The sequence below is a fragment of the Nycticebus coucang genome, chromosome 4, assembly GCF_027406575.1.
Source record: "Nycticebus coucang isolate mNycCou1 chromosome 4, mNycCou1.pri, whole genome shotgun sequence".
Taxonomy (NCBI): Eukaryota; Metazoa; Chordata; class Mammalia; order Primates; family Lorisidae; genus Nycticebus; species Nycticebus coucang.
The window spans coordinates 22191203-22208470 of NC_069783.1; the positions used below are offsets into that span (position 1 = coordinate 22191203).

General features: G+C 38.2%; 2 protein-coding genes across 4 annotated transcripts in view; both read right to left on the minus strand.

The window, feature by feature from the left end:
- The window catches only part of ATAD2B (ATPase family AAA domain containing 2B), a 176979-nt gene that overhangs the window by 105681 nt on the left and 54030 nt on the right, over positions 1–17268 (minus strand). For all 3 annotated transcript variants that reach the window (XM_053588597.1, XM_053588596.1, XM_053588598.1), the window contains 4 exons: positions 16844–16955; positions 11387–11502; positions 8703–8877; positions 4237–4325 (listed from right to left, as the gene is read on the minus strand). In XM_053588597.1, the coding sequence (XP_053444572.1) occupies positions 4237–4325; positions 8703–8877; positions 11387–11502; positions 16844–16955 (492 nt within the window). The remainder of the gene's footprint in view (positions 1–4236; positions 4326–8702; positions 8878–11386; positions 11503–16843; positions 16956–17268) is intronic.
- Positions 11726–13352, minus strand: LOC128583935 (zinc finger CCCH domain-containing protein 8-like). The gene is made up of 2 exons (XM_053588599.1): positions 13245–13352; positions 11726–13195 (listed from the first exon to the last, which is right to left on the minus strand). Exons 1-2 carry the CDS (start codon positions 13319–13321, stop codon positions 12349–12351), a joined length of 924 nt encoding a protein of 307 aa, XP_053444574.1. The 5' UTR covers positions 13322–13352; the 3' UTR covers positions 11726–12348.

The window sequence follows — 17268 nt, forward strand, 5'->3', positions numbered from 1 at the left end:
CTAACTGAGCTCACAGGTTCCAGACCAGCCTAAACCAAAGTGAAACCATGTCTCTAAAAAAAAAAAAACGGTTGGCTGGACGCAGTGGGTGTTGCCTGTAATCCCAGAACTCTGGGAGGCCAAGGCAGGTGGATTGCCTGAGCTCACAAGTTGGAGACGCTGTGTCTACTAAAAACAAAAAAACCAGCCAGGCATTGTGGTAGGTGCTTATAGCCCCAGCTGCTCAGGAGGATCAGGCAAAAAGGATCTCTGGAGCCCAAGAGTATGAGGTTGCTATGAGGTATGACACCACAGCACTCTACCCAGGACAACGAAGTGAGACTCTGTCCAAAAAAAAATAAGGGTAAGTTTCTCAAAAAGTTAAACACAAAACTACCATCCTGCCTAGCAATTTATCTCTACCCAGGAGGGATGAAAATATATATCCCAAAAATTTGCACTGAATGTTCCCAGCAGCATTAGACAGTATATACCAAACTGAAACCAGCCAAAATGCTCATCCAATGTGTGCTATATTCATACAATAGAATGTTGTTCTGAAATAAAATCAACAAAATACTAACACATGTTACATCAAAGATGCCCCCTCAAAGCCATTATACTCAGCACAAGAAGCCAGATACAGAAACCACGTATCACATGATTACATTTATACAAAATGTCTAGAAGGCAGAAATTTACAGAAACAAAGATTAGATTAGTGGTTCACTGGGGTTAGGAATAGGGATTTACTGTAAATGGGCATGCTGGATCTTATTACAGGAGGAAGAACGCTCCAAAATTGATTTATACTGATAGTTGTACAACTATCAGTAGAATTACTCTAAAAATCATCAAATTATACATTTGAAATGGGTAAATTTTATAAGATAAACTCAATATAGCTTTACTTTTAAAAAGTTAAAGGCATTTTCAGATATAGAAAAGCTGAAAAAAATATCACTTATAGACCCACACTGTAAGAAATGTAGGCTGAAAGAAAATCATACCAGGCGGCGCCTGTGGCTCAAGGAGTAGGGCGCTGGTCCCATATGCCGGAGGTGGTGGGTTCAAACCCAGCCCAGGCCAAAAACCACAAAAAAAAAAAAAAAAAGAAAGAAAGAAAAGAAAATCATACCAAATGGGGTGGCACCTGTGGCTCAAGGAGTAGGGCACTGGTCCCATATGCCGGAGGTGGCGGGTTCAAACCCAGCCCCGGCCAAAAACCACAAAAAAAAAAAAAAAGAAAAAGAAAGAAAATCATACCAAATGGAATTATGGACATCTGCAAAAGAATAAAGAACACGAGAAATGGTAACTATATGTATAAAAATTTAAGAATTTTTACTTACATCTCTTTAAAGGTTTCAGAGTTTTGTCATATAAAAATAAAATACATGACAACCATAGCACAAACCTCAGGAGAAGACAAATGCAAGCATACTATTTTAAGGTTCTCATACTACATGAGAAAGTGTATATCATCACTTGAAGGGAGATGGTTGTAAGTTAAAGACATATACTATAAACCCTAAAGTTATAATGACAACAGCAAAACAAAAACAGTGGCTAGTAAGTCAGCAAAAGAAATAAAATGGAATCATAAAAAATATTCAACTAATCCAAGAAAAGACAGAACAATAGTAAATGGGGACAAGTAACATATGGACAAGTAATAATCAAGATGGTAAATTTAGGATCGGCACCCGTAGCTCAGCGAGTAGGGTGCCAGCCATATACACCTGAGCTGGCAGGTTAGAATCCAGCCCGGCCCGCCAAACAACAATGATGGCTGCAACCAAAAAAATAGCTGGGCGTTGTGGCAGGCGCCTGTAATCCCAGCTACTTGGGAGGCAGAGGCAGGAGAATCGCTTGAGCCGAGGATTTGGAGGTTGCTGTGAGCTGTGACGCTACAGCACTCTACCCAGGGCCACATACTGAGACTCTGTCTCAAAAACAAACAAACAAGAACAATTGTCGAATAGAATCCAACAATTTTTTAAAAGGATAATATATCATGAGCAAGTAGAGCTTATTCTAAGAATGCAAAGTTAATTTAACATCTAAAATTAAATCAAAATTAATGCTCCATATTAACAGAACACAGGAGAAAAGGCATCACCTCAAGAGATGCAGGGAAAAAAGCACATTACAAAGTTTAATACTCTACCAAATTAAAATAAATTATCAAAGCAAATCAGGAATATTTTGGAAATTCCTCAATCTGATAAAAGGCACCTATCGCGCCTTTTACAGCTACTTGGGAGACTGCGACAAGAGAATCTCCTAAACCCAGGAGTTGGAGGTTGCTATGAGCTGTGTGACGCCACAGCACTCTACAAAGGGCGATAAAGTAAGACTCTGTCTCTACCAAAAAAAAAAAAAAAGCACCTGTGAGAAACCTACAGTTGGGCAGCACCTATAGCTCAGTGACTAGGGCTCTAGCCACATATACTACGGGTGGTAGGTTCAAACCCAGCCCCAGCCAAGCTACAACAAAAAAATAGCTGGGCATTGTGGCGGGCGCCTATAGTCCCAGCTACTCGGGAGGCTGAGGCAGTTTGACCAGGGCCGGGTTTGAACCCACCACTCACTGTATATAGGGCTGAAGCCCTACTCACTGAGCCACAGGTGCCACCCCTCCCCCCTTTTTGTTTTGACAGTGTCACTATGTCACCCTCTGTAGACTGCCGTAGCAGCATAGCTCACAGCAACCTCACATTCTGGAGCTTAAGTGATTCTCCTGCCTCAGCCTCCCAAGTAGCTAGGGCAACAGGCACCCGCCACAACAACCAGCTACTAAAATTTTTTCAAAACACAGATCCAACAAAGGGCTTGTGTTGAAAGTATATAAAAATTTCAACACAATAAACCACACAATGTGATTTCTTTTTTAAGAAAGAAAAAATTATTTTAACAGATACCTCACCAAAAACAAAAAATACAAATGGGCAGCAGGCACATACAAAGATGCTCAATATTTATTAACAGAATATGCAAATTAAAATCCACTAAAATATACCCATTACAATAAAGTAAAGAGAGGTAACAATGCCAAGCGTTGACAAGGATGAGAAGCAACTCAAATCATACATTATTAAGAACATAAAATGGTACAACCACTTTGAAAAAGAGTACAGTGTTACCTTATAAATTTAAATAAACATTTACCATAGGACCTAGAAATTCATCCCCCTTTGTTATTTACCCAACAGAAAGAAAAATGTGTTCACACAAAAACATGTATAAAAGTGTTCGTATAAGCTGAGTATCCCTTATCCAAAATGCTTGGAATCAAAAGTGTTTCAGATTTGGGGATGTTTCCAGATTTTAAAATATTTGCATTATACCTACTAGTGGAGTTTCTTAAATCTAAAAATCTAAAATTGGCGATGAAATTCGCCAATAAACATTTCCTTTGAGCATCATGTCAACTCTCAAAAGGTCTTGGAACAGCTGGGCGCAGTAGCTTAGGCCTGTAATCCTAGCACTCTGGGAGGTTGAGGTGGTTTGACTGTGTGAGCTCACGAATTCAAAACTAGCCTGAGCAAAAGCGAGACCCTATCTCTACCAAAAAAACAGAAAAACTGAAGCAAGAGGCTCAATTAAACCCAAGAGTTGGAGGTTACCATGAGCTATGACACCACAGCACTCTACCCAGGGCAGCAGCTTAAGACTCTGTCTCAAAAAAAAAAAAATTTTGGAGCATTTCAGATTTTCAGATTTGGGATGCTCAACTTGTAGTAGCTTTATAACAATAGCCAAAAATAGAAGCAAAACATATCTACATCATATGGTGCATTAACAAATAAATAAACTGCAGCACAAACATATATGCATACCAAAGACTACTACTGAGGAATGAAAAAGAATGAAATATTAGCATAAATAAAATAAATTTTATTTATAAAATAAAATTTAAAAACATTATTCAAAACATTAAGCCACATCAGTATTTAACTTCAATCTTTGCAAGCCACATGGTCTCTCTGTCACAACTACTCAACTTTTCAGTTGTGGCAAAAAAGCAAGCACAGACAATGCTTTAGAATGAACATAACTCTGTTCCAATGTAAGTTCTTTACAAAAACAAGCAGAGGGTGAGATCTAGACCACATGCTGTGGTTTGCTGACCACTGTGCTAAGTGAAAGAAGTGTTGCTTACCAGTGCTGGATACATTTTAAAATTCTTTTGGCCAAAAGGCTCTGTGTCAATGAGTAAAAAGAACCCAACATAATCAGATTAGGAAAAATTACCTGTGGATCTGATCTTGTCTGCTAGAGCGAACTGGAGCTAATCCATCTATTTCATCAAAAAATATTATAGAAGGTCTCATCAAATATGCCTAGTAAAAACAAAACAAATGTTATTTATTATTTCACTTTCATTCTTTATTATATATTATAATAGGATATATAAGCAAATCATACAACATGCAGCAGGTATGAAAGAGAACATAGTAAAAAGGAAATCTCACCAGCCCCATCTCCAACAACAAGGTCTCCTCCCAGTAAACAACTACTGTTTTTAGTTTATTTATTCTTCCAAACATATTTAGACACACAAATGAAAGTGTATTTTTAAACACAAATAACAGCACATTATACACGTTCCATTCATCATATAACAGTCTTTTTTATATAACAATATATCTTAGCCAGGAGCAATGGCTCACACCTGTAACTCTAGTGCTCTGGGAGACCAAGGCAGGTAGATAACTTGAACGCAGGAGTTCCAGACCAAACTGAGCAAAAGCGAGATCCCATCCCTAAAAATAGCCAGGCATCAAAGCAGGGCATTGTGGCGGGTCTTTTGCTTACTGAATTCTAGGTGCTATTTATTTTAAAGATTAGCCCTTTTTTCAATGAAAGGAAACAGCACAAAATAAACTAAGATATGTATTTTGTGGCCACTTAGAATCATAAAAAAAAATTGGCCATGCATGTGGCTCTCTCCTGTAATCCTAGCACTGTGGGAGACCAAGGCTAGAGTATCACTTGAGGCCAGGAGTTCAAAAAGTCAGCTTGGGCAACATAGCAAGACTCTATCTCTACAAAAAATAAAAAAATAAAAAAAAATATATATATATATATATGTAGAGAGAGAGAGAGCGCGTGCCAGGAGAGGTGGCATGCACAGTAGACCCACCTACTTGGGAGGCTGAAGCAGAAGGACTGGTGAAGCCCAAGAGTTCAAGGTAATAGTGATCTTTGATGACACCAATACACTCTAAACTCAGCAATAGGGTAAATCCTTGTCTCTTTTTAAAAAACAAAAGTAAGTATTGGATCTTTTCTTCCCTAATCAGATCATCCCTACTCTGAGGTTATAAACAAACTTCTCCCATTTTCTTCTGGTAGTTTCACAGTGTCATTTTTCTCATTTATATATTAAATCTAAGGAGGGATGTAATTTGATTTAAGGTGAATGAGTATTAGATTACAAATGAAAAGTTTATCACATGATTTACTCAACATAATATAATTTATGTTTCAAAATTACTTTAAAGTAAACTCTTAGTTCACAGGAAGGTCAGCTTACTAAGCAATGGACACGAATTTTCCATTCCTCCCAGATTGATATTCCAGTAATACGTATGAAACTTCAGTGTTTTCTAATGATTTGAAATGAAGGACAATTCAACCACAAAATGTGGATTTGTAAAAAAACACTAAAAGAACTAGAATTATAAAATTAGAGAAAAGATTTGATAATTATTCGTATATACATGAAACAAATAGCTGGGGCGGTACCTGTGGCTCAAGGAGTAGAGTGCCGGCCCCATATACCGGAGGTGGCAAGTTCAAATAGGTGGCTATTTTTTGGTTGTAGTTGTCACTGCTGTTAGGCAGGCCCAGGCTGGAGTCAAGCCCGCCAGCTCCAGTGTATATGGCTGGCACCCTACCAACTGAGCTACAGGCACCAATTTCCTTTTGCTAGTTTCTTTGAAACAGAGTCTCACTTACTTTGTCATCCTTGGTAGAATGCTACGGTGTCATAGCTCACAGTTGCCTCAGCCTTCCAAGTAGCCAGGACTACAGGCACCCACTATTAGTTTTTCTATTTTTTTTTTTTTTTTTTAGTTCTTTCTATTTAGTTTTTTCTATTTTCCCGGCTATTAGTTTTTCTATTTTTAGTGGAGATGGGGGTCTCACTCTTGCTCAAACTGGTCTCAAACTCCTGAACTCAAGCAATCCACCCACCTCAGCCGCCTAGATTGCTAGGATTACAGGCATAAATCACCACACTCAGCCTCTATTCCTATTTCTAAATACATTATCTAAAACATAAAAGTTTTTGATTACTAATAACTTTAAAATAACTGCTGGCTCGGCGCCCATACCGCAGTGGTTCCAGTGCCAGCCACATACACTGAGACTGGTAGGTTCGAACTCCATCCAGGCCAGCTAAACAACAATGAAAACTGCAACAACAAAAAAAATAGCCGGGTATTGTGGTGGGCAACCATAGTCTCAACTACTCGGAAGGCTAAGGCAAGAGAATCACCTAAGCCCAGGAGTTGGAGGTTGCTGTGAGCTGTGACATCATAGCACTCTAAGGGTGACAAAGTCTCTAAAAATAATAATAATTGATGTGCTTTACCAATTATACAGGACTTTCTTTTTTTTTTTTTTTTTTTTGTAGAGACAGAGTCTCACTTTACCACCCTCGGTAGAGTGCCGTGGCGTCACACGGCTCACAGCAACCTCCAGCTCTTGGGCTTATGTGATTCTCTTGCCTCAGCCTCCTGAGCAGCTGGGACTACAGGCGCCCGCCACAACGCCTGGCTATTTTTTTGTTGTTGCAGTTTGGCTGGGGCCGGGTTTAAACCCACCACCCTTGGCATATGGGGCCGGTGCCCTACTCACTGAGCCACAGGCGCCGCCCCTATACAGGACTTTCATACACACCGATTAAGTAATGCTGTTCAATAAATGCTTGTTGAAAGCATTTTTTATGTCCTGTGAATTTCCTCAGACATAATCAAATACAAGTTACAGTACCAAATATAAATGACTTCCTTCATTACCTCAATCAATCAAAGAGAATTTACATCAGGTATACTGTAAGATATAGGAATGGAGGTGGGGGGTACAGACAGGATTTTGCTATATTGTCCCAAGCTGGTCTCAACTCCTGGCCTCAGGCAATCCCTTGCTTCACTCTGTCAAAATGCTGGGATTATAAAGTGTGAGCCACCCTAACCCAGCCGTTGAAATAATATTTTTAAAGTTACTGTTACAAATAAGTAGGAGAGATATCCTACATGATATTTACTAATCTCACTCTGCCCTTTAAAAGCACTTATTTCTGAATTTATGTATATTTACAATTTATGAAAATGAACAGCCCTTCTTTGTCAGATTTCTTGCACAGATAATTATGCATGTTCCAGTTTTTTGTTTGTTTGTTTTCTGGGGTGTTTTTTTTTTTTTGGAGACAGAGCCTCAAGCTGTCACACTGGGCTGCTATGGCATCACAGCTCACAGCAACCTTCGATTCCTGGGCTCAAGTGATTCTCCTGCCTCTGCCTCCCAAGTAGCTGGGACTACAGGCGCCTGCCACAAAGCCTGGCTATTTTTTTTCTCTTTTGGTTGCAGCCATCATTGTTGTTTTGGCGGCCCCGGGCTAGATTCGAACCTGCTAGCTCAGGTGTATGTGGCTGGCACCTTAGCCACTTGAGCCACAGGCACCAAGCCCATGTTTTAGTTTTTCAATTCTTTTTTTTTTTTTTTAAGAGAAAATGTCTCACTTTATCACCTTCACTAGAGTGCTGTGCTGTCACAGCTCACAGCAACCTCCAGCTCTTGGCTTAGGCAATTTTCTTGCCGCAGCCTCTGGAGTAGCTGGGACTACAGGCGCCTGCCACAATGCCCAGCTATTTTTTTGTTGCAGTTTGGACGGGGCCAGATTCAAACCCGCCACTCTCGGTATATGGGGCTGGTGCCCTACTCACTAAGCCACAGGCGCCACCCTCTTCAATTAAATTCTAATCTAACAATTTAGGTAGGTGTTATATCTGGGGTTCTCAAAAACACCTAACATACTATTATATTACTGAAAGCCATCTCAATAAATATTTTATGAATGATTATAAACATTCTAAATGACTGTAATGGCATGGTGCCCGTAGCTCAGTGAGTAGTACGCTGACCACATACACTGAGGCTGGCAGGTTCAAACCCAGCCCAGGCCTGTTAAACAACAATGACAAATGTACCCAGAAAATAGCCAGGAATTGTGGCAGGCGCCTGTAGTCCCAGCTACTTCAGAGGCTGAGGCAAGAGAATGGCTTAAGCCCAAGAGTTGGAGGTTGTTGTGAGCTGTGATGCCACGGCATTCTACCAAGGGCAACACAGTGAGACTCTGTCTCAAAAAACAAACAAACAAACAAACAAAACGACGACTTTTGTTTAGTCCTAGCTTCTTGGGAGGCTGAGGCAAGAGGATCATTTGAGCCCAAGAGTTGGAGGTTGCTGTGAGCTATGACATCACAGCACTCCACCAGTGCAAGAAAATGAGACTCTGTCTCAAAAAAAGAAAAAAAAAAGATATTAATAAGACTGCTGTCAAATACTCTTAAGTATACAATTTCAGATTATTGATCATAATTTAGTATACTGAATAATGTTTATGTCTCCTCATAAACAATTTGTATTTTCAGATTAAATGTATTAAATATGTTAAAGAAGATAGTCTCCAACTAGCTGATTTCTCTTACCTGATCAAAAAGAAGTCTAAGTTGCCTTTCAGATTCACCAACCCATTTGCTCAAGCAATCTGCTCCTTTTCGCATAAAAAAAGCCACTTTTTTGTCTCCTTGACTGCATTCATTAGCTAAAGCCCTGGCAACCAAGGTTTTACCAGTGCCTGGGGGACCATAAAACAAACAGCCCCTAGAGGAATAAAGAATGAAGAAAAGTAAATTAATGTTCTCGCCACCACTGGTAACCAATTTAAAAGGATATCCCTCAGTCTCACATAATTTTATAGTACTATATAGTTATTAGACATTGATAAAGCTTTTTCCAATATATAGACAAGTTTTCATTTTTGAGTCCTCAAAGTACCAAGCTTTGGTAGACCAGAAATGGTTAAAGTACACAGTAATTTGGCAAGATATACTGAAAAAAAATTTTTTTTTAAATGAACAAAAACTCATCCGGTTCATCTTGCACATCTCTGTCCTCCACGCCATCTTCACTTACTGCTGCAGGAAGCTGATGGATATACTGAAATTTTAAATGTTATTTCCCTATGATCCAAAAATATCGTATCTTAGAATATATCATATGGAGGCTCAGTGCCCGTAGCAGTGGTTACAAGCGCCAGCCACATACACTCAGGCTGGTGGGTTAGAGCCCAGCCCAAGCCAGATAAAACAACAATGACAACTGCAACAAGAAAATAACCAGGCATTGTGGCGGGTGCCTGTACTCCCAGCTACTTGGGAGGCTGAGTCAACAGAATTGCTTAAGCCCAAGAATTTGAGGTTGCTATGAGCTGTGACGCCATGGCACTCTACCAAGGGTTGAATCAATAAATAAGTCTAAATTAATTAATTAATTAATTAAATATCATATACAAATAATCAAAAAAATAAAGAGGGCCAGGCATGGTGGGTGGCACACACGTGTAATCCCAGTGCTTTGGGAGATCAAGGCGGGAGGATCACTTTAGGCCAAGAGTTCAAACCAGTCAGTGCAACACAGTAAGACCCTGTCTATACAAAAATTTTTAAAAATTAACTAAACATGGTGGTGTACACTGTTGTCCTAAGTACTTGGCTGACTGAGACAGGACTACTTGAGCCAAGACATTCAAGATTATAATGAGCTATGATCACACCACCAAGCTCCAGCCTGGATGACAGAGCAAAACCCTGTATCTTTAAAAAAAAAAAAAAAAGAAGAAGAAGAAGAAGAAGAAAAAACAAGAATGTATAAAGGCAAGATTCTCCATATCCTTAAATATATGAAAAATAAACTAGAACCAAATCTGAATAAAAAGTGCCTCCTCAATGAAAACAGGCATTTATCAGTTTAATAGTCTATTTATATACACATACAGTTTAATAGTCTAATATAGATATATATACATGTATCTCTGCAGAATATTTATTCTGCCCAATCTCCTTTAACATAATTTCTCAACCTTTTTCTTCCCAGGTTAAAAAAACAGCCTTTGAACTTTTTTTTTTTTTTTTTTTTGTAGAGTCTCACTTTACCACCTTCAGTAGAGTGCCATGATGTCACAGGACTCACAGCAACCTCTAGCTCTTGGGCGTCAGCAATTCTCCTGCCTCAGCCTCCCGAGCAGCTGGGACTACAGGTGCCCGCCACAACACCCAGCTATTTTTTGGTTGCAGTTCAGCCGGGGCTGGGTTTGAACCCACCACCCTTGGTATATGGGGCCGGCGCCCTACTCACTGAGCCACAGGCGCCACCCAGCCTTTGAACTTTCTAACAGTTAAACGACTAGCCGTCTCGTGATCAGACATCAACATAAAAATAAATTGTCAAACTCAACCTGTTTCAAAAATGTCCCATCATCAAGTCAAAGTACTTTAGTTAAATTGTGCTTCCAAAACTAAACAACATATAGCATTGAACTCCATACTATTAGAAAACCCAATTCAAGAAAAGCCATTTGGGCAATCCAGTTGTATATTCATTCAAGGACTACATAAAGAATCTCATCTTGTGCCTGAACTCTATTTTTTTTTAATTTTAGAGTATTACAGGAGTACAGACATTTTGGTTACATTTTTGAGTCAAAGTTAGAAGTGTGCCCATCACTCAGATAGTATGCATTGTACCCACTGGGTGTGAATTAACCCATCCCCCACCCTACCTGCTTCATTTCCTATAAGTGTTATTTCCATATGTGCACATAAGCATTGAACAATTAGTTACAACTTAATATCAAGTACGTGGTATTTGTTTTTCCATTTTTGTGATACTTCATATAGAAAAATAGTCTCCAAAAAAAAAAAAAAGAAAGTCTCCAATTCTATCCAGGTTAATACAAGAGGTATTAGGTTCACCATTTTTTATGGCTGAGTAGTACGCCATGATATACACATACTACATTTTATTAATCCACTCTTGTATTGAAGGGCACTTGAGTGGTTTCCACGTGTTTGCAATTGGAGATTGTGCTGCTATGAACATCTGAGTGCAGGTACATGCCTCACTTTTAAATCCTGAAATGTAAACTTCAAAAGCACACTTAGCTCCAAAGTCTCTAAGCCCTAAATAATAAAATTTCATTCCTAATTGTCATTGCTAGGACACATCAAATAAATATATATGAAATATTTACATTATAATCATTTACTCAATTAAAATTTGATAAATTAATATAATAATAATAACAATAATGAACAACTAACATATTACTTACCTTGGAGGCTGAATTTTAAATTTTTCAAATATTTCTGGATATAAAAGTGGGAATACAACCATTTCCTTTAGTGCATGAATATGATGGCTCAATCCACCTATGCTATCAAACCGCACCTTGGAAAGAAGCATAAAAGTTTGATATAAAATAATTACATGTTTTATAGAATTTTTTTTTTTTGTACTCGGAAAATTTATTATTTGAATATTGTGTTAAAGACATCACATTTCTAATGTTCATACTTTATGTGAGCATATCATCTCACTACAGTTTACAAAACAATGAGATAAAAACATAGAAAAGTTAACTCCAAGTTTAGGAATGGTATAGCATGAGATATTTTTCAATTTTATTTACAATATATATAACAGGAAAAACTAGAATCCATTTTACTTATTACAATATTATACTACAAAAATGGAAAAAAGTCTAAGAACAAGAAATTCATTTTAAAATATCATAAAACCATAATTTATTTTAACCCTCAAATGAAGTTGTGAACAGCCATTAAAAACATGTTGTGAAAGTGTTCAATGACATGAAGAGATCTTAGCTCTATTTTTATGGTCCATCTTTTATACCAATGCTTTCCTTAAGCTGTTTTCTCTCCTCAAACCTCCTATACCTCTTTACCCATCTCACTCAGCCTTAGCTTGCTTCCTATTTTGCTGAGAAAACTAAATCAATCAGAAGAGACTTCTGTAACCCGTCAGCCGGCATCTCTGCCATATATGCTCCTCTCCTGTTCCAATGGTCCGAACACCTCAGTGAAGGCCAACCCCTTCTCCTATACATTAGATACCAGCCCTCTGCCCGCCCATCCATTAAAGAAACTGCACATCATCCCAATGACACAAGAGGGCGCCTTGAATGAAGACTCTTGTAAACTACTCCAAATTACCAGTCTTGGACAGGCATAGGCATAAGCACTCTTCATCTATACAATGCTTTTTATGTTTGTTTTATTTATATGACTTCTTTCCATCATCTAAAACTTTAGCCAACAGCTCCTGTGTTTCGTCAGTTAGGGGAGCATGTGAAAACTTGCAGTGTTCACCCTGATAACATTTTGTTCCTGTATGGTAAAACTTGCAAGGATATTCATTATGCAAATATAGACAGTTTTCACCTCTGGTACAATATCCTTGTACATAAAACTTGCACATTTCCTTTTTCTTCTGTATTTCTGCATCATGATCAAATTTACACTGGTCTCCCTTAATACATTTCCTTTCAAGAAAATATTTACAAATTTGTTTTCCTTTGTATTCCACTGTATGTTGGTTGATGAATCCCTGACTCATTCTCACATGCTGCTGCTTCTCTTTAGGTTTACCATCCTTTTCCCATGAGCCACTGTTTCTCAGAGAAGCATTTGATCCTTTGTTTCCAGGGCCAGGCCATTTTCGTTTCATTTTCTTCTTTTTATTATTACTCTTGTGATCAGCTTTAATAGTTTTATTTTTTTGTTTAGCAGCTTGCTGGGTATCTTTTGCTCCCTCTTTCTTCATAGATTCTTCAGAAAATGGCAGAGGTTGAGCAGCATTCGCCATTTCTTTAGCTTGTATATACTGTTGAAGTTCTTTGGCAAAATTATCTTCTGACTCCTGATTGCAGACATCATCATCACTATATACATCATAGTCCTTACTTCTTGATTTTCTATGTAGCAAATTCTTTGATGATGTTGAGTTTCTGAAGTGCCTAAATTTTTTGGGAATTTGTTCACATTCCAGATTAACTTCCAACTTTATTTTCTTTTCTTGTGTTTCTTCAACTTCTGTATCATCTATTTCATCATCGATTACTGTGCAATCCTGGCAGGTTATTTAACATCTCCGTGCCTCAGTTTTCCCATCTTTCGCCAGAATCCGTGGCCGTTTTTTTGCCGAGGGCGGGGTTGGGGGGTTTTGAGAAAAGATTCTCAAAATCCATTACCCAGACGGGAGCCTCCCTCTGCAGAGCCCGGTCGCTACAAAGTAAACCACCCCAGCCTGTTTTATAGAATTTTAAACATTATGAAATAGTCTTATAATTCAGAGATATAAGCTTCAGCAGGAGCTTTTTTTTTTTTTTCTGATTCCCAGATTGTTTAATCTATGTGACACATAGCATTATATCCTCGGTTTTAGACATAAAACATAAATCTGAATTATCAATTCCACCCTCCTACACAATTCCTCTCACTCAAAGCCTTTAAGTAAGTCCAGGATCCAGAGGGACAGGCTTCATATAGTCCCCGCCCAGAGCCCAAGGTAGAAGAATCTCTTTAGCTGCCACATTCCACCCTGTTCCAGCAGGAGCTTTTAAACACAACTAGAAATAAGTATAAAAAAATAAAGTCAGGGCAGCGCCTGTGGCTCAGTGAGTAGGGCACTGGCCCCATATACCAAGGGTGGTGGGTTCAAACCCGGCCCCAGCCAAACTGCAAGAAAAAAATAGCCGGGTGTTGTGACAGGCACCTGTAGTCCCAGCTACTTGAGAGACTAAGGCAAGAGAACTGCCTAAGCCCAAGAGCTGGAGGTTGCTGTGAACTGTGATGCCACAGCACTCATGGAGGGCGACAATGTGAGACTCTGTCTCTAAAAAATAAAAAACAAAAATAAAGTCAACAATAAAATTCAAGTTTATATTTGAGTTGAGGCAAATTAAGCTATCATCCTTTAATCTAGTTTAGTAACTCAAGACCAAAATCAATGCCCAACTTAACACTTTAATGGAGATGTTATATTATATTCATACTCTAACAGTTTAATGACTTTTAAAATACATATATTTTGTATATGCATTCACGAAAGGGCAATATCTTCCCTACAGAGGCAAAATTTAGTTCAGAGGTAGGGCAAGAAAATCTTACCTATTACAATGGTTTGTGGCCCTCCAAAGCTCAACCTCACCTGATGAAATTTTATTAATATTTAATATTTAACTTCTCTAGTTAAAGAGAATTTTAATCTTTCTCCTCACAGGACAACAATGAAAAAATGGTTTCAGAAACATTGCTCTACCACAAGGAAGAACAAAAATTCTTCCTCCCACAATAGCTTAAGCAACTAAAAGACTTTGTAAAGAAAAAAAAGTAAAGCAAAAACTGCTTGAAGGATATTTTGCCAAAACGTTAAAAATGATTGCCTCTGACTATTGGTTTATGGAAGATCTCTTTTTCTGCTTCTTTGTTCTGTTATGGTACTTGAAAATGTCTTATAATATGTTAGTATAACAACAAAAGCTTAAGTAAACCCGAAAAATGTCACAAGTTAAATAACAGAAATATTTTTTTTTTTTTTTTGTAGAGACAGAGTCTCACTTTATGGCCCTCGGTAGAGTGCCATGGCCTCACACAGCTCACAGCAACCTCCAACTCCTGGGCTTAAGCGATTCTCTTGCCTCAGCCTCCCAAGTAGCTGGGACTACAGGCGCCCGCCAGTTCAACGCCCGGCTATTTTTTGGTTGCAGTTTGGCCGGGGCCAGGTTTGAACCTGCCACCCTCGGTATATGGGGCCGGCGCCTTACTGACTGAGCCACAGGCGCCGCCCAATAACAGAAATATTTTAAAAGAAGCTAAATTTTCTTAAATATTCTATCAAATTTTAAATGAATAAGTTATTCTAATGACTGGCAGAGATATCTAATGTTAACAAGATTCAAGAGAGTAAAGTGCTAGTAAACGAAATAAGCAATGATCATTAGGGTCAAAACTCCCCTGCTGAACAGTAGTGGGATCACACCTGTGAATACCCACTGCACTCCAACCTGAGCAACATAGCAAGACCCTGTCTCTAAAAAAAAAAAAAAATTAGGTAAAGTCCTCTGAGAAAACATACTATCAGAAATGGAATTCTGGGCATATTTAATACTCTGAAAGTCCTTAGGCTCGCATTAATAAGGTAAACATTTCCTCTATTAGTTCAGTTTAGAGATGTTAAAATTTCATATACAAATACATATGCAACTCTAATACTTCCTTTAAACTTTATATGAGGATCAGTTGAACTATGTGGTGTTCAGAGTCTTAAGGGAAACATACCAAGTGTATCCTTGATTTTTTTTGTTGTTGTTGAAACAGAGTCTCACTTGGTTACTACCCCTGGTAGAATGCTGTAGGGTCACAGCTCACAGCAACCTCTAACTCTCAAACTCTTGGACTCCAGCAATAATCTTATCTCAGCCTCCCAAGTAGCTGGTATTATAGGCACCCGATATTTGTAGAGATGGGGTCTCACTCTGGCTCAGGCTGGTCTCAAACCTGTTGAGCTCAGGCAATCCACCCACCTCAACCTCCCAGAGTGCTAGCATTACAGGTGTGAGCCACCACGCCTGGCCCAAGTTCTCGGTTTTACAATTAACCTCATTCCAAAGCAGAGGTGCCCAACCTTGTGGCCCATGGGCCATATGCTTATTTTGTAAGGACTTTCTTATGCTTATCGATGGTATCAGATATCACAAAAGGTATATATGGACCTGTTTTTTGCTAATCAGCTTTTGTTAGTGTTTGTGTATTTAACGTGTAGCCCAAGACAACTCTTATTCTTCCAATGTGCCCCAGGAGTTGGGCACCTCTATTCCAAAGTATCCCCCCCCAAATAAGATATATTAACAGTGAGAAAGAATCTACCATGTCCACTGAATCTTAGTCTCTTTTCACACTAGATACCTTCCCTGGACATGATTATCCATTTTCCATAGTTACCCCTAACAATCTTTATATTGATGACCATATGTGAATTTCTATCCCAGATACTTCTGCTTAATGCCCAAAGTAAATAAATTATTGCCTACAAGTTACCTCTACTTGTTAAATACCACAGACACCTAAAACATGCCTACAATGAATTAAATCATCTTCCCACCTCAAAACAACGTTCTTCTTATGTTCCCTGCTCAGAGAATGGAAACCATTCATCCATTATCTACCTAGTCACTTAAGCTAAACATTTGAGTAATACCCTTAATTTGTTTCTCGCTCTCATTCCCCAAGAGCAACTAATTCACCAAATTCTGTCAAATCTGAATTCAATCCTCAATTCTCTCAAATCCACCTACTTCTTTTTAACATTATCCTACTTTCTCTCATGACCACTACTCCAGATTATTGGAATGCAATGACATCCAAACCAGTCTAACGCCAGCCTTTCTTTCTAACTACATCATAGCCTGAGTTTATAGCCAGATCTATAAATCTGATCATGAGATTAAGTAGTTTCAACAATAGCCCATTATGTATCATGGTTTATGGTGCCTTACCTCTCATAATCTTCTCGGCCTCATTCCCTACTTGTTATATAGATTCTAGTGACATTGAAATGGAAAAACTTAAGTACCACATGTAAACATACATATCAAAACATTAATTATTGGTTGTATATGAATTTGCTACTTTTATCACAGTCTGATTTAGAAACAAGTAAAAATACAAAACGAAAAAAATGCTTCTGGAAAAACATTTACAAAACTTACTGATTTATCAATGTTCATTGGATCAACATCAGCCAAGCTTGCACCCACTTTCACCCGTTCTCGAAGAATACCACTAGCTAAGTCTTCTGCTCTGAAGTTCATAGGCAAACATCTGAAATTTATAAAAATGTGAGTAAAACAATACATTTTAATCTTTTTTTCTCATAACCCAGAAAATGACATCAAAGGATTTCATATTTTGAAACCACTTTTCCTAAATTCTTTAACTGAACAAAAATAGTTATTCATTAGATAAAACAAACAATTAATTAATGTTTGCCCAAAGAGCCCAATCTATTCCAATATAGGAAATCTTACACCTGATATCCTGTATTATACAACTACACAATAAAAATAGCTCTATAGATACTGTAGTAAGATCAAGCTTTACTATAATACTTAAATTTAGCCTCAAAACTTGGACA

Bases quoted from the DNA above. Each gene is read 5' to 3' on its own strand.
- LOC128583935 (XM_053588599.1), bottom strand. From the start codon at position 13,321: ATGGATTTTGAGAATCTTTTCTCAAAACCCCCCAACCCCGCCCTCGGC. The intron at 13,196-13,244 runs ATGGGAAAACTG...CCAGGATTGCAC, and splicing joins GCCACGGATTCTGGCGAAAG to AGTAATCGATGATGAAATAG.